General features: G+C 41.8%; 2 protein-coding genes across 6 annotated transcripts in view; one reads left to right on the plus strand and one right to left on the minus strand.

The window, feature by feature from the left end:
- Positions 1–1,282: 1,282 nt before the first annotated feature.
- LOC138803462 (phosphopantothenate--cysteine ligase) lies at positions 1,283–4,910 on the minus strand. 4 transcript variants are annotated; one of them, XM_069987511.1, is made up of 3 exons: positions 4,839–4,910; positions 3,963–4,066; positions 1,283–2,099 (listed from the first exon to the last, which is right to left on the minus strand). In XM_069987511.1, exons 2-3 carry the CDS (start codon positions 4,053–4,055, stop codon positions 1,776–1,778), a joined length of 417 nt encoding a protein of 138 aa, XP_069843612.1. In that variant the 5' UTR covers positions 4,056–4,066; positions 4,839–4,910; the 3' UTR covers positions 1,283–1,775. The 4 variants fall into 4 exon arrangements, with proteins under 4 accessions (XP_069843612.1, XP_069843609.1, XP_069843610.1 ...); XM_069987508.1 differs by lacking the exon at positions 4,839–4,910 and adding an exon at positions 4,223–4,739; XM_069987509.1 differs by lacking the exon at positions 4,839–4,910 and adding an exon at positions 4,572–4,654.
- Positions 4,911–5,155: 245 nt separating this feature from the next.
- The window catches only part of LOC138803461 (zinc finger MYND domain-containing protein 12-like), a 29,544-nt gene continuing 11,636 nt past the window's right edge, over positions 5,156–23,063 (plus strand). The window contains exons 1-3 of one of the 2 annotated variants that reach the window (XM_069987506.1): positions 5,156–5,485; positions 14,079–14,220; positions 16,335–16,506. In XM_069987506.1, coding sequence (XP_069843607.1) covers positions 5,376–5,485; positions 14,079–14,220; positions 16,335–16,506 — 424 coding nt within the window. In that variant the 5' untranslated portion in view covers positions 5,156–5,375. The remainder of the gene's footprint in view (positions 5,486–14,078; positions 14,221–16,334; positions 16,507–23,063) is intronic. The other variant, XM_069987507.1, reaches the window with a different exon arrangement.

The following is a 23,063-nucleotide window of genomic DNA, read 5'->3' on the forward strand; positions in this document are numbered from 1 at the left end:
TACTACCTATTCTACTACTTAATCCTATTTACGTTTCAGCATTACCTCCTTATTCTTTGCTCCTCCAATCTAGACAGTTCCTTATTTTTGTTGATTCATGTTCCTTTCTTTAAACACTTCAACTTGCTGTTACAACACCCACACAAACCCCTATTTTTTACTGTGTAAATACTGTTTTTAAGTGTTCCAAATAGATACTAAAACTAAAGTTGAAACTATAAAAAAAAAAAAAAACTCCTTGTGAAGGTTAACAAAAGAAATGAAGTGGTTCCCACAAGAAGCAATATGGTGAAAAAATTAATCACTTCAAATTTTAACTCTACTTCTGCCACTGTGCAAAGATGGCAGTCACCATACACAAGACTAGATGCAGGGAGAAAAATCAGTCTTTTACTTACTGCTTTTCAGTATGGCAACCACTGCTGAATCAGATGTTTTGACAAATGGACCTAAAGTTCATCAAAAATGTTTGTTCAAAAGGCTGCTGCTTTCAGTCTTGGCTATTTTTACACTGTTCAAGGTCACGCTTCTTGATTTAATGAAGTATTTTAGTTTACCCTGGCACTTTTGTCCAAATCTTCTCAACTAAAATTTATTGTGTGTCCTCTTTTGTAGGATATACTGGGTTATCTTCACAACTCTCTGAAATATGAACTATAGTTCAAATTCTTCTACTTTTCACAGCTGGGAATAAAACTCAGGGCCTTCTACATGCTAGGCAAGCAGTCTATCACTGGGTTACATTCCATAATCAAATATTTACATGAAATGTTTATCATCCTACATATTAATGGTAGTTTCTCAAATTGTACTGTGGATCATCTTAGGGTCTGGCATTAACAGACTTGGTAAATAATTGCAACCAGGTACAAGACTAGTGCTTTATCTTTGATGTTTTATTTACTTATCACTTGCTGAGATTTATTATCCCCATGTTATAGATAAGAAAACAGATTAAGTCATGTGCCTAAAGTTTATAAAGCTAGTGGGTAGCACAGCTGGCCATGGTGACACCAAACTATACACATCTCCACAGTGCCCAACATGGGCCCTTGCCTAGTTCCAAGTGGAAGGCTCTATGAAATTTCCCTCAAGAGCAGCTCTAAAATATATGAGAGGTAAATTGTTACTCAAATATGGAGTGAGCACAGGACAAGAAGCAAAAGTAAATGTAGTGGGAAGTTCTGCAACCTACAGGCAGTTTCTCTTCAGGGAGGTATTTTTCTTTCCTTCTACCATTTCTGGTAATTTTTTTCTAAAAAAAGAAAATCTTTTCCATGTGTTGGTTTGTGGGCATACACTTTATTGCACTTCATTTTTTATACATCCATTTCCTAAATGAGACATGTTTATTCATTTTCAATCTTCACAGCTCACCATGGGCCTGGCACATAGTAGGCACTCAACAAATACTTGCTCTTCAAAGCACGGCTACTCATGTATCCATAATCCTCCTTCTACAGTATATATTAAGCTGATCTTCAGCATTCAGCCCTCCACATATATTTTTGGTAGTGAATTCCTAACAGCCTTTTCAAAAATGTGAGATACAGTTCTAGGGTTCAATTTCCAAATCACAATGACATTCAGGTGTGTCAAGTGGCCATTAAAAGAGAAATATCAACCCATTATTAGCCTGCACACACCACTTTAACGGTTCCCTTCATTTTCTTTGTTCTTAGGAAAGCAAAGGATTTATTCGGTTCTTGACATCTGTAGAAGACCTGGTCCACTCAATAATTTTTGATCCTATAATAATTTTTGAGATTTTTAGTTCAATTTCTGTCACATATAAAAGCTGTGTGTCGAGATTGAAGATTATCTACTATTTTCTCTTCTATAGCTATGCCTTTTGCTACCTCTTCCTCTGTCAGCAATAACTTGGTTTCCGAGTCTTTGGTTACAATAACCACAGAGGAGTGTATTGACTCAAGGATATTAGCCACCACCACTTGATGCTGATAAACTTCCAAAGCGTTCCGAGCACGATTAATTATGATGGAAGGATCAGTCTCCAACTTAAAGGAAATTATAAATGCTTTGGGAGCCCAATCTTTAACCAAAGGAGAGAGCATTTTTGGCACCATCTTCATTGTTATCTGCATTGGAAAAAGAAAAGCTTAATAAGCAATGGCCACTACCTATAAGGGAAAGCAAGGAATTGGGAATTCATATTTTGCCTATATAAATTTGAGCGGGATTTCTTTGTCAAACTTCTCAAAAGCTTAAATGGTTTAAAAAGTTTTGGTGCTGTGGGTTGATAAACATGCCCTCATTCAAGCCCTCATTCATTTTCTGCAGAAATCCATTTTCTAAATCATCCCTGCTTTACCACTCATATTTTCTCAAACATTCCCTCTATTTTTTTTAAAGCTTGCCCTCATGTAGACATTCATAAATAATCTGCTCATACAAACATTGCTTTGGCAGAGGCCCCCACTGTTGTGGATTTTGTTTTATTTTTTGGTGTTGGTTCTGGGGCTTGAACTCAGGGTCTGGACACTACCCCTGAGCTTTTTTGCTCAAGGCTAGTGTTGTACTTACTGCCTGTGCCACAGCTCCACTTCCAGCTCTTTTGTAGTTAATTGGAGATAAGAGTCTCACTAACTTTCCTGTCTGGCTGGCTTCTAACCACAATTACTAGATCTCTGCCTCCTGAGTAGCTAGGCTTACAGACATGAGCCAATGGTACCTGGTGAATCTTTTTTTTTTTTTTGGTTAAGGAGAAAAAAAACAAACTTCTCAATCTACAATATTACTTATATTGGTAGAATAGCTATTGGATTCTCTTTATAATTCCATTCACTTGTAACTAGATTACAAATCCATGCAATTTAGCCCTGAGAAAACAAATGACTTTATTTTCACTTGATCAAAAGTTCTATCATCAATTTCCTAATCCCTGCAAAGAGGAATGGTGAATCATTTTGGGTATGTTCAAGATAAAACTAAAGAATAAGGTTAAAGATGCAGCATTCTAAAAATGTGAAATCACTATGCTAATAATGATCAGGATTTCCTTTGAGATACAGATGACATCTAGTTCCCCACTTCATTTCTGACATCCACTAGTGCCAAACATAGTATCCACTGGACTACTCTGTAGAGTATAAGTAATGCAAGTACTATGTATGGTTCTTCTCAATGATTTCATTCCCATGTCCCACAACAGTGAGTGACTATTATACAACATTACGTATTCCACAAATATCTGCTGAAGAAACAACCAAATAACTATCTTACAGATGCCCCACAAGTAGTTTCCCCTATGTAGATTCTACCTGAATCACCCAATAAGTTGCTAAAAACTCCCTTAGGTTCTAAGACACCCAATCATCTTAGCATCTTAACCACACCACTAACCTCCCATGTCTCTCCAGAAAAAAGACAATAACCTCTAACTACTCTTCCCTCTCCAATCTCTCCCTATTTCACTTTTCAAAATAATGCCAGAATATACGTTTCAGACAAAAACTCAATTTCATTCTCCTATATACGTGCCCTCTGATTCCACAGGGCAAAGCCAAAGCTCAAGAGGGATATGAATCAAGCCATATCTTCAACCAAGCCACCTCTTCAGTGTGCTCTACACCTCACTAACGCCCACTTCCAATCTCAACTTAAAAGTCCCCACTTTTAAGACCCTCTGCATGTCTTAAAAAACGCAGTTCAAATTATCTCTTGCAGGAATCCCTTGCTCTCCCAGTTCACTCCCTCCCCTGGTCTAACTGCACTTTGTACCTACCTCCACTAGAGCATTAGCATTCTGTATTGTAATTATGTCTGTGTCCAGCTCCCTCGCTAGCTTGTGTAGTCCTTGAGGGAGGGCGGTGTCTTATTCATCTCTGTATCCCCAGTGCCTAGCGCATACAGAATGCAAGAAGGCCATCTCCAAATCAGGAGAAAATTAACCCAAGATTGGTTATAGGGGATCAGATCTCTGGAAGAGAAGTGCCCATCACCTGCAGTGGGCCCCCAGATGACTGGATCTTGTGTTCAGGCATTTCAGAGACAGGAACATAGAAATCTGACACGGCCGCAGCCAGGTAAAACATCGCAGAAGGGCCTGCAAAGAGAAGCAGAGGTATAACGAATCCAGGAGGAGTATGGGAGCAGTTCCTTTTCAACCAGTGTTCCCTGCCTGTGAGATCCCTTGGTGACAAGAGACAAGGGGGAGAATGGCTCTGCCTCCAGGAAATCAATGGATTCCTAGGGCACGCACCTAGTGGGTTGAGCGCCTGGGCCGCAGCTTGCAGCAGATGCAGATAGTCCGCCAAAGTGGTGAACTCTACCGCCAGGAAGGTGCCGGCAGTCGCTGCCTCCTGGTAGCTCCGCAGAGCCGCAGCGAAGCCCGGGAGCGCCTTCTCCTCGGCTTCTAGGCTCAGTAGGCCCGCCTGAGGTGGGCCAGCGGGCCGCAAGGCCGCCAGCCAGGTCTGAGGCGGGAAGCGATGGGCATAGGGAAAGGCTGAGCGAGCGCGATACAAGAACAGGACCCCATAGCCCGCCGCCAGGAAGGCCTCGACCGACATGGCCCCGCGCCGCCCGCTGCTGAAGTTGTCCAGAAAGCGCACCGGCCGCGCTTCCAGAGGGACCTTGGTGCCACCTGACGTGACCAGCACCACCCGCCGGCCCTGTGCGCCCAGCCTGGCCGCGAAGCGAGCCATAACTTCGGCCCAGCGCGCAGCACCCGCGGGTCTGGGGAACTCAGCCACTAGGTCCACTTCCGCCATGAGTGCCGAGACGTCTGCGCCTGCGAGCCGCCGGGCTGCCGGGGCCACGCCCCTCCCGCTGCCGGGGCCACGCCCCTCCCGCTGCCGGGGCCACGCCCCTCCCGCTACCTGGCCCGCGCGCAGCCGCAGTGGCCCAATGTTCGCCCCTTTGTGTGCTGTTCTTTCCAAGTCTGGAGAAGTCAGGTTCTCCTGCCTCAGAGCCTAGGGGAAAGGATACTGTGCTGTAGAAAATTTTTATTCTCCACCGGGTTGCGGTGGAGAGGGAGGGTAAAACACCCACAAAAGTCGCATTCCTTTCAGTTAATTTTCTAGCGGGGCAGGGGAGTGGGGAAAGACAGAGGTGTCAAAGAACTGGCTTTGTTTGGCCCTCTCCGGCTACCATACAGCCTTCCCTGAACTTGGATTCCATTGGAGGTTAAGTTCTCTGGCCGCTTCACCTTTTGGGACGGGTTAATCTTGTGCCTTTTATTTCTTACGGGCCTCAAAAATAGACTGCGGGTGTCAGTCCGGCGTCCCCCCTCCCCCCCCACCTCCCCTTGACCTTGAAATACTGGTGTGTCCCGTGGTGGTCACGTGACGCCGGCGTCCGGCAACCGTCCTAGAGACTGACACCCGGCTGCACACTGACTGACACCCGGCTGCAGGATGGACGTCATCTACCCTCTGGCGGTGCCCAAGGGGCGGCGGCTCTGCTGTGAGGTGTGCGAAGCCCCCGCCGAGCGGGTGTGCTCGGCCTGCACAGTCACGTACTACTGGTAGGCCTGGATCGTGGCACCCGGCGCCTCACCGCCCTCCTCCCCTCCTCCCCACCCCCCTCCCCACCTCGGCCCAGGCTTGTGGGCCTGCGTGGTGGTGGGCACCTCTGCCCTCCTGGGCACCTCTAAGACTCCCGTGTCCCCGAACTGATTTGTCATCAGATGGGTTTTGAGGTCTTGCTACGTGTTCTGAACCATTCTAGGTGCTGAAGTTAACGGGCCAGTTCTGTAAATGGCTCCTTCAGATACCTAACAAGGGAGACAGATTAAGTAAACACACACACACACACACACACACACACACACACACACACACACACACATCACTTTAGAGAGAAATGTAAGATGGATAAAGAAACGTGTCGACAATTGGTCGACCGCTTCTGTGAGAGCAGACTATAGATCTAAAGATAAAATAAGAGCACTCGCCCTGAAAATGGCCAACGGGCAGGACTCGCGTCTTGGAGGAATAGAGAGAGGGCCAGTTAGTGTGCTGGAAACTAAGACAGTGAGGGGGTAGGAGAGTGGTAGTGCCAGAAAATTGTAAAATGTAACATTGAATTCAACGTGTTAAATCCCACGTGAATTGTTTCAACATTTTGTTTTATTTTATGAGGAGAAAATATTTCTTCTTATAAGTAGTGTTAAGGAAAAAGGTTGAAAAATCAATTGTAGTTGTTCCTGGGAGGAGTTTAAATCGATAAGATCAAAGATTAGGGATATGTGACGAGGACATGAGATCAAGGAGTTTATAAATCGTCCTCTGGCAAGCCATGGATGCTCCTACTACAGGTCTGGCACACAGGAGAGATTCAATATCTTTTTCTGGTGTGAGTGGCTCCTTACTCTCAAAACATCATTGTTTTCTTTATCCCTGTAGCCAGAGTAATTGCTCCTTCCTCCTAATTCACTTTGCAGTCACTTTGTACCTCTCCAATGACTCTTGTCTTCATTTCAGTTATTGGTAAGCATAGTGTCTCAATTTTTATTGTACTCCATTAATTTCCAATGTGTGCTATCTCTTAATCTGTATATGTTCATGGCCTTCAGCAAAGTCTTAAAATAGTTCTCACTAATATTTGATGAAGATATGAATAAATGATCACTTCCTATGCTATTCCTCTCCATCCTTTACTTGTTATTCTTCCTCAGTTCCAAGGATTGAACCTAGGACCTCACACATACTAGACAAGCATTTTACCTCTTGAGTTCTGTCCCCAGCCTCTTTCACTTGCTTTTTAATTCCCTTAAATGTTTTATTTTCTTTTCTCCCGGATTCTTTTCTCTGGATTTCTATGCTCTTATGTTCCAACATTTGATAAACACAAAACTGAGATAATTATCCTATGACTTTTGATGGTTGGTAAAACTGTGCCCAGGACTAAACTGACATATAGTAAATATTCTTTTCCATTATCTCAGATTTAGGAAGCAAAAATGATAGTAGCTAGGCATTAAAGACTGACTCTTGTAATTCTAGCTACGCAGAAGGCTGAGATCTGAGGATTGCAGTTTGAAACTAGCCTGGGCAGGAAAGTCCATGAGAGTTTTGTCTCCAATTAACCACTAAAAAGCCAAAAGTGGACCTGTGGCTCAAGTAGTAGAGTACCAGCCTTGAACTAAAAGCCAAGGAACAATGTTCAGGTCCTGAGTTCAAACCCCAGTTCTGGGAATTAAAAGAAAAATATAGTAACTATGAATTCTTACCATTTTTTCCCCACAAGAGAATCCTTTTTCTAATTGTAAAGCCATTTCAGCTATCTGCAGAAAACTTGTAAATGCAAAAAATAAAAGAGAAGCCAGGGGCTGGGAAGGTGGCTCAGTGCTAGAATGCTTGCCTTGCATGCATGAGGCCCTGGGTTCATTCCTCAGCACCACATAAGCCAAAAAAGTCAAAAGTGGCACTGTGGCTCAAGTGGTAGAGTGCTAGCCTTGAGCTGAAGAGCTGAGGGACAGTGCCCAGGCCCAGAGTTCAGGCCCCACGACCGTCGAGAGAGAGAGAGAGAGAGAGAGAGAGAGAGAGAGAGAGAGAGAGAGAGAGAGAGAGAGAGAGAGAGAGAGAGAGAGAGAGAGAGAGAGAGAGAGAGAGAGAGAGAGAGAGAGAGAGAGAGAGAGAGCACCTATACTTCCACCATTAAAAGCTTAATAACCTGACATTTTAGAGAAATTTATTCTTTTTATTCCTACATACATTTACTTTTTTCTATGTGTAAACTTACATATTTTTCACATTTGATTGTGAATATGTTCCTAGGGAATGGAAGATTTTGAAGAAGTATACAGTGAAATCTTAGTGATAGATAAAAGAGGCCTCAGTACTCTATGTGCAAACCATAGCGTATAGATAACAGTATCTTACAATAAATTTTCCTTTAATGTAACTTAGGGGACACATTTAAATGCCTTCACTGGCCAGGAAGAGAAGGAAGGAAACCATTCAAGAATAAGAAATATGGGGGCTGGGATGTAGCTCAGTGGCAAAGCACTTGCCTAGCAAGTGCGACGTCCTGGGTTCGATCCCCAGTACCACAAAAAAAAAAAAAAAGAAAACAAAAAAAAAGAATAAGAAATAAAAAAAAAGAATAAGAAATACTGGGACTTATGATAAATAGTAGAATAAATGCCCCTCCTAAAGTCATTAAGATGCAATTGAACAAAACACATTAATTCCTGAATAGAACATGTCTGGCTCACAATTGTGAGCCCTGATTGAAACTTACCAGACTTACTAGTTCCTTCATTCACCCCCCCCCCCACACTCCTGTGTTGGATGTTCATATTGAGAAGGCTGAATGGAAAGGTTGGCCACAAACATAAACGTTCCCTGTGTTTAGAAAGGTGAGATGTGGTCAGGTGCTCTCAGTGGAACAAAAGTTCAAGCAGTTAAATACATTACCATTTCCATTTGTCACACAATTAATTACTCAGTACATTCCTACTTAATAAAAACCCTTGCAACTTAGCTATTTCTAAATCCTGGCTAGTAATGAATAACACCAGGATCCTGCTGTATGTAACAGACATCTCTAGAAAAATAAAAGCATAATATAGTCTTTTATGTGGTGTGTGTGTGTGTGTGTGTGTGTGTGTGTGTGTGTATGTGTGTGTGTGTGTGTGTGAGTGTGTGTATGTGTGTTTATCCTAAGGTTGGAACTTAGGGCCTGGGTGCTGTCTCTGAGCTTTTTTGCTCAAGGCTAGTGTTCTGCCACTTAAGCCAGAGCTTCATTTCTGGCTTTTTGGAGTTTAATTGGAGATAAGTCCCATGGACTTTCCTGCCTGGGCTGGCTTTCAACCATGATCCTCAGATCTCAGCCTACTTAGTAGGATTACAGGTTAAAGCCACCCATGCCAGCTAATACACATTCTTTTCAAGTGTGTACACACCATTCTTTAGAACAGTTCAAAAATTAGGTGATAAAACAAATCTCAATAAATGAATAAGGATTGATATCATACAAAGTATGCTCCCCAACTATAGTTAAGTGACATTAGCAATCAACAGAAGGGAATTTGACAAATTCACAATAATGTACAATTTTTATAAATTAGCAGGTCAAATCAGGAAGAAGTGTTAAAATACTTTGAGATGCATGAAAAGGAAAACACACTAAAACCTGAGATCCAGACAAAGCAGTGCTCAGAAAGTAGTATTTGAATTTAGTACTCATGAATTCATAGCTCTTAATACATACTTTTAAAACTTTCTATAACTTAGCATTGAAACTCTTCAGGCTGTGTTGTGAGTAGATGTTGTGGCAGAAGGAAGGAAATATTAACCATTTGAGCAGAGATAAATAAAAAGTACTGAGACAATGAACAAAATAAACAATAAACAAAAGTTGGTTACTTGAGAAGTTTGGCAAAATACTAAGATCAGAAATGAAATTAGGGACATTTCTACCAATCATGCAGAAATAGATTATAAGAGAATACTATGAACAATTGTATGGCAACAAATTAGACATACCTAAGAGAACAGGAACCAAAATTGATTTAAAAATAGGGATGTAGTTATTAATTTTAAAAAGTCAGATGGGCTCATGCCTGTATTCCTAGCTATTCAGGAGGCTGAGATCTGAAGATCACTGTTTGAAAGAGTCCACTCAGCAAAGTCTATGAAACTCTTAGCTCCAACTTACTACCAAATTGCCAGAAGGAGAGCTGTGGCTCAAACGGCAGAGCACTAGCCTTGAGTAAAAAGCTAAAGGATACCACCCAAACCCTGATTTCAAGTCCTCTATTGGCGCACGCAGATTTCCCTGATGACTATATATGTAAGACTCCTTAACATAAAGTTAACAAATCAAAGCTTCCAGCATAAAGGAAGGAATAAACTTCATGACCATGTGGGATTTGTTCTAAGAATTCTAGATTGGTTCAACATACAAGTAGCAATACAATACAACATATTAACAGAATAAGACATGAAAACCATACAATTTTCTAGAAAAATGTATTTGCCAAAAATCTAACATGTTTTATGATAAAAAGATATATAAACTAGGATAAGAAGGGAACTTCTATTAAAAGACAACTATCAAAAAATTCATACAGAAACATAAGGCTAAAATTACACTTAATGATCAAGGACCAAGAGCTTTCATTACTAAGAATGGAAAAGAGGTGCTGGGAAGATGGCTCAGTGGGAGCCATGCATGAGGTCCTGGATTTGATTCCTCAGCACCACATAAGCAGAAAAAGCTGGAAGTGGTGCTGTGGCTCAAGTGGTAGAGCACTAGCCTTGAGCTGAACAGCTGAGGGACAGTGCCCAGGCCCAGAGTTCAAGCCCCACGAACAACAACAACAAAAAGAATGGAAAAGAGACAAGGATGTTGCTTCCAGCACTCTGTTCAACATTATGCTAGAGATTCTAGTCAGAACAGTTAGTTAAAACAATGAAGTAACAGACACATACCTTGGAGGAACTTACCTGGATATGATGGTTAATTTAATGTATCACTCACTGAGCTAAGAAATATTCACATCGTTGGTTAAAAAAAAGTCTGGATGTGTCTGTGAGAGCATAAGTGAGAAGCAGGACTTGAATTAGTAGACAGTAAACATTACTCTCACCAGTGTAAATGGTGTCATTCAATCCTTGAAGGCCTGAACAGAAGAGAAAGTCAGGAAAGTGGATGTGCTGTCTTACTGGGTCATCCCTCTTCCCCTACCTTTGCATATAATAACTTCTGGCAGCTGGGGACTAATGGCCCACACCTGTAATCTTACCTACTCAGGAGGCTGAAATCTGAGGATCATGGTTTGAAGCCAGCCCAGGCAGGAAAGTACATGAGACTCTTATCTCCAATTAAAAAAAAAATTCTCAGAAAAGCCAGAAGTGGGGCTGTGGCTCAAGTGGTAGAGTGCTAGCTTTGAGCTAATGAAGCTCAGGGATATTGCCAAGGCCCAGAGTTCAAGCCCCAGGACTGGCAAAATAAATAGAGCTTCTGGCTTTTGTTCTTCGGACTCTGAGACCTAAAACATCAGGTACTTCAAACAGCAGACCTTCAAACTCAGTTTGTATTACAAATACTGGTTTTTCTGGCTCCCCAAGTGACATCAGATTGTAGGAATGTGTAATCTCTATAGTACATAGACCAACTCCCTAATAAATAAATATTGGTTCCATTTCCCAGGTGAATCCTAACACCCTTGTAATATAGAAAACCCCAAAAGAAAGCACCAGAATATGATTAGAACTAATAAATCAACCTAGCAAGGTTGTAGAATACAAGATTAATATGTTAAAAAGGCTCAGAAACATTGCCTAGGCCCTGAGTTTAAGCTCTGTGACTGACTAAAGAACAAGGTTAATTTGTACAAATTGGTTGTGTTCCGATACACTAGCAGTGAACAGACTGATCAAGATTCAGTATCTAGGATATATAAGTAGTTCTTAAAACTCAATAATAAAAATACTCAGTTTAGGGCTGGGAAGGTGGCTCAGTGGTAGAGTGCTTGCCTTGCATGCATGAGGTCCTGGGTTCGATTCCTCAGCACTGCATAAGCAGGAAAAAAAAGCCAGAAATGGTGCTATGGCTCAAGTGGTAGAGTGCTAGCCTTGAGCTGAAGAGCTGAGGGACAGCGCCCAGGCCCAGAGTTCAGGCCCCATGACCGGACCCCCCCCCCCAAAAAAAATACTCAGTTTAAAAACTGAGCAAGGAAGGTGGGCATCAGTGGCTCATGCCTGTATTCCTAGCTACTCAGGAGGCTGAGATTTGAGGATCATGGTTCAAGGCCAAGGAAAGTCTGTGAGACTCTTATCTCCAATAAACCACTAGAAGACTGGAAGTTCTGCTGTGGCTCAAGTGGTAGAGCACTTGCCTTCAGCTGAAGAGCACAGGGACAGCGCCCAAGCCCAGAGTTCAAGCCTCACGACCGACAAAAAACAAACAAACAAACAAAAAAACAACAACAAAAATAACTGAGCAAGGATTTGACCAAATATTCCTCCAAAGAAGATATAAAGTGACCAATTTCCCATGAAATGACACTCAACATTATTAGTCATTTGGGAAATACAAATCAGAGCCACAAGTGAGATACTCCTTTTCACATTCACTAGGATGTCTATAATCAAAAGACAGAAGAAAAATGTGTTGGTGTAAGGATGTGGGGAAATTAGACTCTCATACATTGTTGGTAGAAATATAAAAGGGTGCAGCACTGTGGAAAAACATTGCCAATTCCTCAAAAAGTTAGACAGTTATAACAATTCAATTTTTAGCTATATACTCCACAAATTTAAAACTTGTTTGTACAAAAAAGTGTGCACAAAGGTCTACTGCTGCATTATCCATATTAGTAAAAAGAGTGGAAATACTCTGTCTACCAGTGAATAAACATTCTACTACATAGATACAGTATAATACTCTACTATATGGATATACCATAGAGCATTATAATACTCTACTATATAGATGTACCATATATATTATAATACTCTACTATATGGATGCACCATAGAGTATTATATCCATATATTATATATACTATCTAGTATATATTATCTACTATATGCAATATACTATATACTATACTATATATAGTATATACTATATATCCATCGAGTATTTTTCAGTCATAGAAAGGAATAAACTATATACCATCTATCATGGATAAACCTTGCAAACAATGTTCTAAGTGAAAGAAACCAGATACTAAAGAGCATGCATCAACTGTTTCCTTTTATATGCCAAGAGACTAGGTGGTCACTGGACATCACTACCAGAAAGGAGGAATTGCAAAGAGTGCTAACAAGTGCAGAGTTTGCTTCTTGGATAATGACAATGTCCTTGAATCTTGTGACTAAATTCGAGTCTTAAAAATTGGCTTAGAGGTAGAGTGCTTGCCTAGCATGCATAAAACCCTGGGTTCATTCCTCAATACTACATAAAAAGAAAAAGCTAGGAGTGGCATTGTGGCTAGAGCACTAGCCTTGAGCAAAAGAGCTCAGAGACAGTGCCTAGGTCCTGAGTTCAAGCCCCAGGACTGGCAAAAAAATTAGGAATTTTATGAGATGTGAACATTACCATTGAAAATGAGAAATAAAACATGGTTGGAGGAAGGGTAGTAGATTAGGGATCATTTATAGAGGTAATTATATGAGGCATGGGAATGGGTATTCCACTGGACTACTGTTCAAAGTTTTCTACAGTGCTCCAAATGTCCTCTAGGTTTACTGTGTAATTGAATGTTTTGAAGTACTTAGGTACACACGTATAATAGGAATGAGGTAAGACAAATCATCTATGTTTCCTTCAGGAGCACTGAACACTCACTTGGGAATACAGGCTAGAGTAACTCTATAATCTCTCTGCAAATGCCACCTTACCTATAAAATGATAATAACAGTTATTATTTTATTTTCCAATCATCATATACTCTCATGCAAGACTACCTGCTGCAACCCCTGGGGATGGTGCTTTCCCAGTGCATTCTACATGAGTGCCCTCACAAGTTATCTTGGCATTTTGGTTATAGAAAAATGTGTTTGCTAAGCCTTTCCTAAACTCTCATCAAATGTAAAGTCCTTCCCTTTCCCAAGGGAATAAAAAAACCCTCAAATTCATCAACCTCAATATTTAGATATCTTGAAGATGATCTTAGGACAATATAAAATTGTCTCCTTTCCTTCCTTTCTTTCTTCCTTCCTTCATTCCTTCCTTCCTTCCTTCCTTCCTTCCTCCCTTCCTCCCTCCCTCCCTCTCTCCTTTCTTTCTTCTTTCTTTCTTTCTTTCTTTTCCCTTTCTTTCTTTCTCTTTCTCTCTTTCTTTCTTTTTTCTTTCTTCCTTTTGTCAGTTATGGGGTTTGAATTCAGGGTTGTCCCTGAGCTCTTTTTGCCCAAGCTCTACCACGTTGAGCTACCACAGCTCCCCTTCTGGTGGTTATCTGGAGATGATAGTCTCACAGGGACTTTTCTGCCTGGGCTGGCTTGGAACTGCAATTCTCAGATCTCAGCCTCCTGAGTAGCTAAGATTACAGGTGTGAGCCACTGGTGCCCAGCTAGAGTCTCCCTTTTCTTGTGTCCAGAGCTAGTCCAGTAGGAGGGCCAAAGAGAAAGATAATGAAATCCATGTTTTTTTATTGTTAGTAGTTTGTTGCACCAAAGAGCTGACTGGGTCAGCATCCATGAGAAGATCTGCCAGCTTCTGATTCCACTGCGCACTACCATGCCCTTCTTCAATTCAGAGGAAGAGAGGCAGCATGGCCTGCACCAGCTGCAGCAACGGCAGGTGGGTCCCCTTGGACTGTTCCTGGGTAAGCTCATGGGTGCAGTGAAGCTGCCCTACACATTCCTGGAACTACTTGTATCACTAAATTATAACCGTGGTGCAGACAGAAGCTCTGTCCCAACCAAGGCCACATGTTTCCTGAATATTCATGGTTATTACCTTGCTACAGTGATCATAGCAAGTTGCCACAGAATGGGTGGCATCTACCTCCACGTACTACGAGAAGACATATGGGACTAGAAGGTAAGGCTTTAACACATGACTTTTGTTGGAAACACAGTTCAGCCTGTCGCATCCCCATATGCCAAGCAATGTGATAAATATGACCACATAATAGGTTTAAAATGATGGATAAACTAGGTCAACTGGGTACTAGTGACTTAAGCTATAATCCTAGCTACTCAGGCAGCTGAGATCTGAGGATCATGGCTCAAAGACAGTCTGGACAGCAAACTCTGTGAGACTCTTATCTCCAAATAAGCACTAAAAAAAGCTCAAAGTGGCAGAGTGCTAGCCTTGAGCAAAAGAGCTCAGGGACAGCACCCAGGCCCTGAGTTCAAGCCCCATGACTGACAAAAAAAAAGACAAAAACCCTAGGTAATGATAGCTCATGCCTGTTGTCTCAGCTATTCAGGAAGCAAGTATGATAGGGGATTATGGTTCTGAGGCCAGCCTAGGGGAAAAAATATAAAATATCATCTCAACCAAAAAAATCCAGGTACAATGGTGTAGGCCTATTAGCCACTCAGGAAGTATAAATAGGAGGATCATGGCCCAGGTAAAAAAATTCAAGAGCCTATGTGAAACTAAAGCAAAAAATGATGAGGGATATGGCTCGAGTGATAGCATTCTTGCTTTGAAAATGCAAGGTCTTAAGTTTAAATTCTGGTACTGCTCCCTTCCCAACTTACCCCAAATAAACTGGTGAATAAATAAAGTAGATTAGAACAAGACACAGAAGTACACAGGTATAATCCCAGCACTTGGGAGTTTGAGGCAGGAGGCTCATAAATTCCAAGCCAGCCTGAGCTACAAAGATCCTATCTCAAAAAGAAAAGAAAAGAAATTAAAACAATTAAAAATAGCCCAGTGCTAGTGATTCATGCTTGTAATCCTAGCTACTCAGGGGGCTGAGATCTGAGTATTGTGGTTTGAAGCCACCCTGAGCAGTCAAGTCTGTGAGACTCTATTTTCAGTTAACCATCAAAAAAAGATGGAAATAGAGCTGTGGCTCAAGTGGTAGGGATCTAGCTTTAAATAAAAAAAGCTCAGGGTCAGCGTCCATGCCCTGAGTTCAAGCCCCAGGACTAATACCAAAATTTAAAAAAGATTAGCAAAATTAACTCTGATTTATATTATTTACTACAAGTATTTTTTAAATACTAGCTCTTTATAGGCCATAAGTCTCTAAAGTCCAATTTGATCAACTTTAGTGTATGGCATCTTGGTAGTAGCCTGAAAAAAATATAGAGTTAAAAAAGTTGTTTCTGCTATCTTATTAGCTAAATGGAATAATCCCAGAAGGAAATAGTAGATGCTTTTTCTCAAAATTGACTTGAAAGACAGAAAATTTTAGTTCATGCTGAGACATCTTTAGCTTTGTTGAAGTTTTATTATTTATTTATTTATTTATTTTTTGGGTCCAGTTGTGGGGCCTGAACTCTGGGCCTGAGCACTGTCCCTCTGCTCTTCAGCTCAAGGCTAGTGCCCTACCACTTGAGCCACAGCGCCACTTCCGGTTTTTTCTTTTTGCTTATGTGGTGCTGAGGAATCGAACCCAGGGCCTTAGGCATGCAAGGCAAGTGCTCTACCACTGAGCCAACTTCCCAGCCCCTGAAGTTTTATTATTGCTAGGAAAATAGTGCATATTTGTTCATCTGAAACCTTTATATCTGCCAAGCACTGAACGAAGATGGAAAAACACATGTTCTTGAACCCAGGAGCTCACAGTTCATAATTGGATCTATTTGGATCTCATGCCACCTTAGTAGGTAGGCTCATTATGTGCCTTCTACCAGACCATTCAATGCTTGCCTTTATCTCCAGTTGTACTTATATCTATCTTTGCCTTTTACCTTTGGACTATCTCAGATGATTGTTTCTTTCTTCCACAGAAGCACTTGATTGAATTCTGCTACACTGTGGCCCAGAAATATCTTTTTGAAGGCAAACATGAAGATGCTGTACCTGCTGCATTACATTCACTTCGCTTCCGCAGGAATGTGCATGGCCTGAGTTCAGTAGAGCTCGTGCCTGCTTACCTGCTGTTGGCTGAGGCCAGCCTTGGTGAGTGGAAATGACTTAAGACCCCTTGGTGTCCCTAAGAAGTGCTATATTGTTGCATCTCACCAATGGCTAAAAGGATCCAGCTTTGAAAGAGGCATGAAGACACCTTTTGTAAAGGGTTGTGGTGAAATTTGGCACTAAGTGGGGGAGGAGATGACACACTTTGGCCTACAAGTGACAGAAATCCACTCTTGCCAAGCTTGTGCAAACAGAGGAAATGGATTAAGTTGCTGAAATGTCCTAAGGGAGCTGAGGCTGGAATGCGGTAAGAAAGCTAGGCTGTGCCCTCAGTCTCACTTGAACCTTGTTTCTCAACTCTTCTCTCTGGGTAGCCACCTCATTTCTCCTCTCTGCAGACCAGATTTTAATACCTATTCTCACTGCAGAAAACAACAACCCCCAGATATTTTCTGTGATGCTTGAATGTACGTATCCTCCAGCTATGAGGTGGGTAATAGAAATTAATTAACATCTGATTTCTGATTATAAATTGCTGTAGGATAGAATTCTGTTGGCTCAGCTTGAGTGTGGAATCTACCTTTGTTCCCTGGGGGCCAGGCACATAGTATATTAAGATGGGGACCCTTCATGCCTGTAATCCTAGCTACTCAAGAGGCTGAGATCTGAGGATCGAGGTTCAAAGCCAGCCTGGGCAGGAAAGTCTGTGAGACTCTTTTTTTTTTTTGTCAGGGTTGAACTCTGGGCCTGGGCTCTGTCTCTGAGCTCTTCAGTTCCAGGCTAGTGTTCTACACTTGAGCCACAGCACCACTTCTGGTTTTCTGGTGGTTTATTGGATAAGAGTCTCATGGACTTTCCTGCTTGAGCTGGCTTTGAACCATGATCCTCAGATCTCAGCCTCCTTATTAGCTAGGATTATACGCATGAGCATGAGCCACCAGTGCCTGGCCATGAGATTCTTATCTCCAATAAACTACCAGAAAACTAGAAGTGGCGCTGTAGCTTAAGTGGTAGAGTGCTCACCTTGAGCTGAAGAGCTGAAGGACAGCACCCAGGCTCAGAGTTCAAGCTCCACAACGAAAGAAAAAGAAAGAAAGAAAGAAAGAAAGAAAGAAAGAAAGAAAGAAAGAAAGAAAGAAAGAAAGAAAGAAAGAAAGAAAGAAAGAAAGAGAAAGAAAGAAAGAAAGAAAGAAAGAAAGAAAGAAAGAAAGAAAGAAAGAAAGAAAGAAAAGAAAGGAAGGAAGGAAGGAAGAAAGGGAAAAAAAAGATGGGAACCCGTATAGGGGAGGCAATTCTGAGAGGGAGAAGCATAGATTTAGCAGACACATATGTGATGCTCACCAAATATCCATTCTTCAGCATCTACAGTTTTAGGCATGAACTACTTTATGCATTTTAAGAACTATCATTTAAAAAAATTCTCAGGCTGGGGATCCCTGGGAAAGCATTTGCTTAACATGTGAAAGGTTCCGAGTTCAATTTCTAGCACTGAAAAGAAAAAGTGAAGTAACTGTGATGGAGGAACATTTAAAGACTCTCCCTGACAGTCAGTGTCTGAATATGAGTGCAAGTTGCTTATCTGGTACCCTGTCTCTGGGATATTTCCTATAAAGACAATTTTGATTTCCTATAAAGATAATCTCCTTCATAACCACACAACAACCTCTTCTACTAAGAAAATCCCATTCAAGTTTCTCCAGTTCTTCTAATCACATCTTTATAATAACAACAACAACAAAAAGTGTCGGGGGATGGGGTGGGGGGGTGAGGGGGGGCCGGCGGGGGAAAGGAATATAATCAGAACAAGTTGCAGTGCAGAATCTCACTTTTCACTTTGTTACGGTATGCTTTTAGTTTTCATTCTGGAAGAGATTCTTAATCTTTCCTCGTCACTTATGATCTTGAAACTTTTAGTGATGATAGATCAAATATCTTATAAAGCATTTCTTAAGTTTGGTTTTTGTCTGTTGCTTGTCATGGCTGGACTCAGGTTATGGATTTGGGGCAGGAATATCACAGAGGTGATGTGTTCTCACTTCATCCTGTAAGTTGGCATGGGATTTTACTTATCCTGTTGCTCATATTCATTTTATTTATTTTACACATAGTCAATAATGACCATAAATTTTTCATGGAAAAATCCCAGAAAGAAATAATTTATATGTTTTTAAGTAACTTTTACTAGAGTATATTGTTGCAATTGTCCTATTTTATTATTTTCTGTTTTGGTAATCTCATACTATGCCTAAATTATAAATTAAACTTTATCATAGGTATGTATGCAGAAATGATATATATGATTATTATACATAATCTAATAAGAATATTATGATTATTATTCTATCATATATATGTGTGTATATATAATGTATATAATACACATATACATGTGATTTGGTAGCTTCCAAAGTTCCAGGCATTTCTTGGGAATCTTGACAGTCATCCCCTGAAAGTAAGAGGATGCTATAATAAAATGGCTGTTGGTTTACATCATTAAGTCTTGAGCAGCAATGGCTAGCAGAGTATTTAGCCTGAAAAACTTATGCTGAGTTTTCATCAGGTTTTTCTGTAGTTATCCCTCCCCTCCTAAGCCATTTTAGTCACTTCATTTTTAAAGACAATGTAGCCCAAGCTGAACTTGGTCTTGAACTCTTTCCTTAGTCTCCCACTTTTGAGGCTTATAAGCATTCATTACCATACCACACCTGGCAACTTGCCAAAGGACATAATTACAATGTAAAGATTTTAATTGATTTTACTTGCAATTCCAAAGTCAGTCACCATAAAGCAGAAAAAGTGTTCCCAGAACTCAACTTAATTACCTTATTAAGATGGTGTCTGCAGGCTTTTCTCTCATATTGCTCTTTTTCTCCTCTGCAATTAATAATTATAATTTTAGTCTTAGTTTTATGGAATGGCACTTTATATTTTTTTGCCAGTCCTGGGGCTTGAACTCAGGGTCTGGGCACTGTCCCTGAGCTTTTTTTTTTTCTTTCCTCAAGGCTAGCACTCTATCACTTGAGCCAGAGTGCTACTTCTGGCCTTTTCTGTGTATGTGGTACTGAGGAATCAAACCCAGGGTTTCCTGCATGCTAGGTGAGCACTCTCCCACTAAGTCACATTCCCAACCCTGGAATGGCACTTTAAAGCATATAAATATCCTATTCCTTGTCAAACTTTCAATGTCACTCATTTATTTATGGCAGTACAGACTTTTGGTTTCCTGTTTTATTCAGTGGGTTAAAATCCATTCTTATTATCAATTTGATGGTCAAATTGCCCAGAGTCTGGCCAGGAAAAGCTCCCACTCAAGATGCCTTCTAACATCATCTCAGGCTTAGAAATATATCAATTTTCTTTGATCACTTTCCTGCTTTTTGAAACATACCTGTAAGGAACTATGATTTTTTTCCTCATGAAAAATAAAATTTGGAAGCCAGATTTACCCATTGCTGATGGGGTCTTGATGCTCCAAGGCCTTCTCAGTGGACAGTGTTAAAGAACATGTAAGTATCATAATGTGTGCTTATACAAATATTATATCTATTTATCCATACATGATCTGCCTGAAATGATGACATGAATTAGTGCTGGTACATCCTAGTCCACTGTAACATCACAGGCTTTTATCTAAGTTTCTCCCATTCTATATTTGTAATTCCTTTCCCCCTTGCAGAAGCCTTCCCTTTTTCCATGGGCTCTGACTCCTTATTCTAGGCCACCTCTTCTTACAAGAATCCCCTTGTGACTTGTATGGCCCTTATTCTCTTAAACCAGGCTGCTTGCCTGCAGGAATGCCCACCTCACACCCTCAGGTCTGAAGCCCTTCCTCCAAACTTGTGGGAAGATGACTAAAGAAATACAGCCCAGGCTCTGGGTACATCTGACTAGCTGTGGTTGTAGAAATATCAACTTGGCTTATTGTATCATCTCTCATCTGGACTAATAACTCACTAACTGGTCTCCCCAGGTCTTTTTTTGGCTATGCTCTAATCTTGTCTCCTAGCAAAACTGATCCAATCAAATTCCTAAAACCATCTATGAGGCTCTGCTTGTCCTATCCTTCAATTAACCCATCCCATTTCTCTTGATCTCTCCTGTATTCTTTTCTCTCGTCCTCTTCTACTGGCCTTCTCTCAGATCCTCAGAGACATAGTGATGCTTCTTTGTTTTCTGTAATAACTCTTCACCTCTCCTTCTCATCCTTTCATCTAATCAAGTCCTAGTAGAACCTTCATTGTCAGCTCAAGGGTTTTTCCCTTCCTGTCTGGAAGCTTTCCCTAATTTGCCAGGCAGGGTCAAGATAGTCTCTCTCCCTCCCTCCTTCTCTCCCTCCCTCCCTCCCTCTCTCCCTTCCTCCCTCTCTCCCTTCCTCCCTCCCTCTCTCTCCCTCTCCCTCTCCCTCTCTCCCTCTCTCTCTCTCTCCCTCCCTCCCTCCCTCCCTCTCTCTGTCTCTGTCTCTGTCTCTGTCTCTCTCTCCCTCCCTCCCTCTCTCCCTCCCTCTCTCTGTCTCTGTCTCTGTCTCTGTCTTTGTCTCTGTCTCTGTCTCTGTCTCTGTCTCTGTCTCTCTCTCTCTCTCTCTCTCTCTCTCTCTCTCTCTCTCTCTCTCTCTCTCTCTCTCTCTCTCTCTCTCTCTCTCTCTCTCACCTAGGCAGTAGTGGAGTTTGAACTCAAAGCTTCCTACTTGTTAGGCAGGCACTCTACCACTTGAGCAAGGCTTCTAACAGCCATTTACTCTGTTTTTTTAAAATTATTATTTTGGTCGGCTGTGGGGGCTTGAATTCTGGGCCTGGACACTGTCCCTGAGCTCTTTGGCTCAAGGCTAGCATGCTACCACTTGCGCCTCAGTGTCACTTCCATTTTCTGGTTGTTTATTGGAGATAAGAGTCTCATAGAATTTCCTGCCTGGGCTGGTTCTGAACCATGATCCTCAGATCTCAGCCTCCTGAGTAGCTAGGATAACAGGCGTGAGCCACCGGTGCCCAGCTTACTCTGGTTATTTTTGACATAGGGCCTCACATTTTTCCCAGGTTGGCCAGGTTTGCTACCCTCCCTTTTTGCTTCCCACCATAGTGGAGATGACAGGCAAGTGCCACCACTCACAGCCTTTTCTGTTGAGATGAGATCTTGTGAACTGTTTTCCAGGTACTTTGATCCTCTTAGGATTCTTTTCAATATATTCACCTGTACCATCTCCTTTCTTCTGAGCACTTACTCCATTAATAGCTACATATTCATTGACATGATTAATGAATGTCTGTCTCGTCCACTAGGTTGTAAACTCAGGGAGAACTGGATCTCTGCCTATATTTACTTCTCACAATACCTACTGCAGAGAAAGAACTCAAAAATACTTTCAAAATACTTAGGCAAGGTACCCAACACACAGACACTTCGGCAAGGTACCCAACACACAGACAGCACCATGTAAGTGCTTCATAGGGTGCACTTCACTTTGGGAATTACACGAGTTCATGTACAGCAAACAAAGTGTTATGGAAGCTGGAGAATGCTGTCAAAATGGAAGCTACCACCACAGTGCCACATCATTAATGTCCAACCAGGCTGACCTTTCTTGAAAGTCTTTGGACATGGTTACTTCTCATCTTAGACATTCCTCCAGATGGGAGTGGAAAACTAACAGTCTTCCCCTTTATCTCCCACTTCCTTGTTAAAAAGTGAAATATTAGAGTTTTAATCAACGAGAAATTGTATTTTCAGTAACACTTCGGAAGAAGTTACTGTCTCATCTTCCAACACTATTGTCAGCACATTGGAAACAGAGGGAGCTGGCTTCTAACTTTGCACTTTCTTTACTGGCTGGCTGACCGTAGGCACCAAGCTCCTTCTGATGCCAGAGTTAGTTTTCTCCATACACATGCCTGGCTTCTATTTGATCCTCAGGTATCTGCTTAAATGTCAGCTCAGAGAGGTACTCCCTAATTGTTCTCTGCTCCTTGGTCATGGTTGTGTTCATTTCTTCAGAGCACTTCCTGGTTTGTTGATTGTATACCTGCTTCCCTTGACTGCAGGCTCCTTTTGGTCAGGGATCATGTCTCACTGTGCACTGAGCATCTACACAGTGATGGAAACTCAGTGAATTAGGAATAAAGCTTCTTCCCCTGTGAATGCTTCCCCTGGTCACTATTTCAGGACTGTTGGCAGACTAAATCAGAGGAGCAAGTAGACTGGCTCAGTGTGGGGCCACTAGCAGCTCCCTCCCAGTAAATTCTGGCTCTTTGTCTTCTGCTGGGCTCCTATCAGCCAAAACCTTCATTTTGTCTGTGCCTGCTTCATTCTGCGTTCCCATACTTGTGTCTGCACTGTCTCCCTGCATCTTGTCATTCAGATCTGCTTGTCGTTCAGAAGCCTGCTGCCTCGCCCTTCTCACGTGTGCCAGTGACTCCTAAGTGCCTTTCTCTATTCCATGTACATTCAGGTCCTTGATATGCACAGCCTCACTTCTTTCAGCACTGTACATCTCCACCGCCTCTCCTGCATCACTGCTTCCTCACAGCGCTGTGTGTAAGATGTGGACCTGCCCACGTGGTGGGCACCATCTGTGTTTTGACTGAAGATCTTCAGTCTGGGTGCCAGGG

The sequence above is a fragment of the Dipodomys merriami genome, unplaced genomic scaffold (assembly GCF_024711535.1).
Source record: "Dipodomys merriami isolate MVZ:Mamm:240054 unplaced genomic scaffold, mDipMer1.0.p SCAF_34, whole genome shotgun sequence".
Classification (NCBI taxonomy): Eukaryota; Metazoa; Chordata; class Mammalia; order Rodentia; family Heteromyidae; genus Dipodomys; species Dipodomys merriami.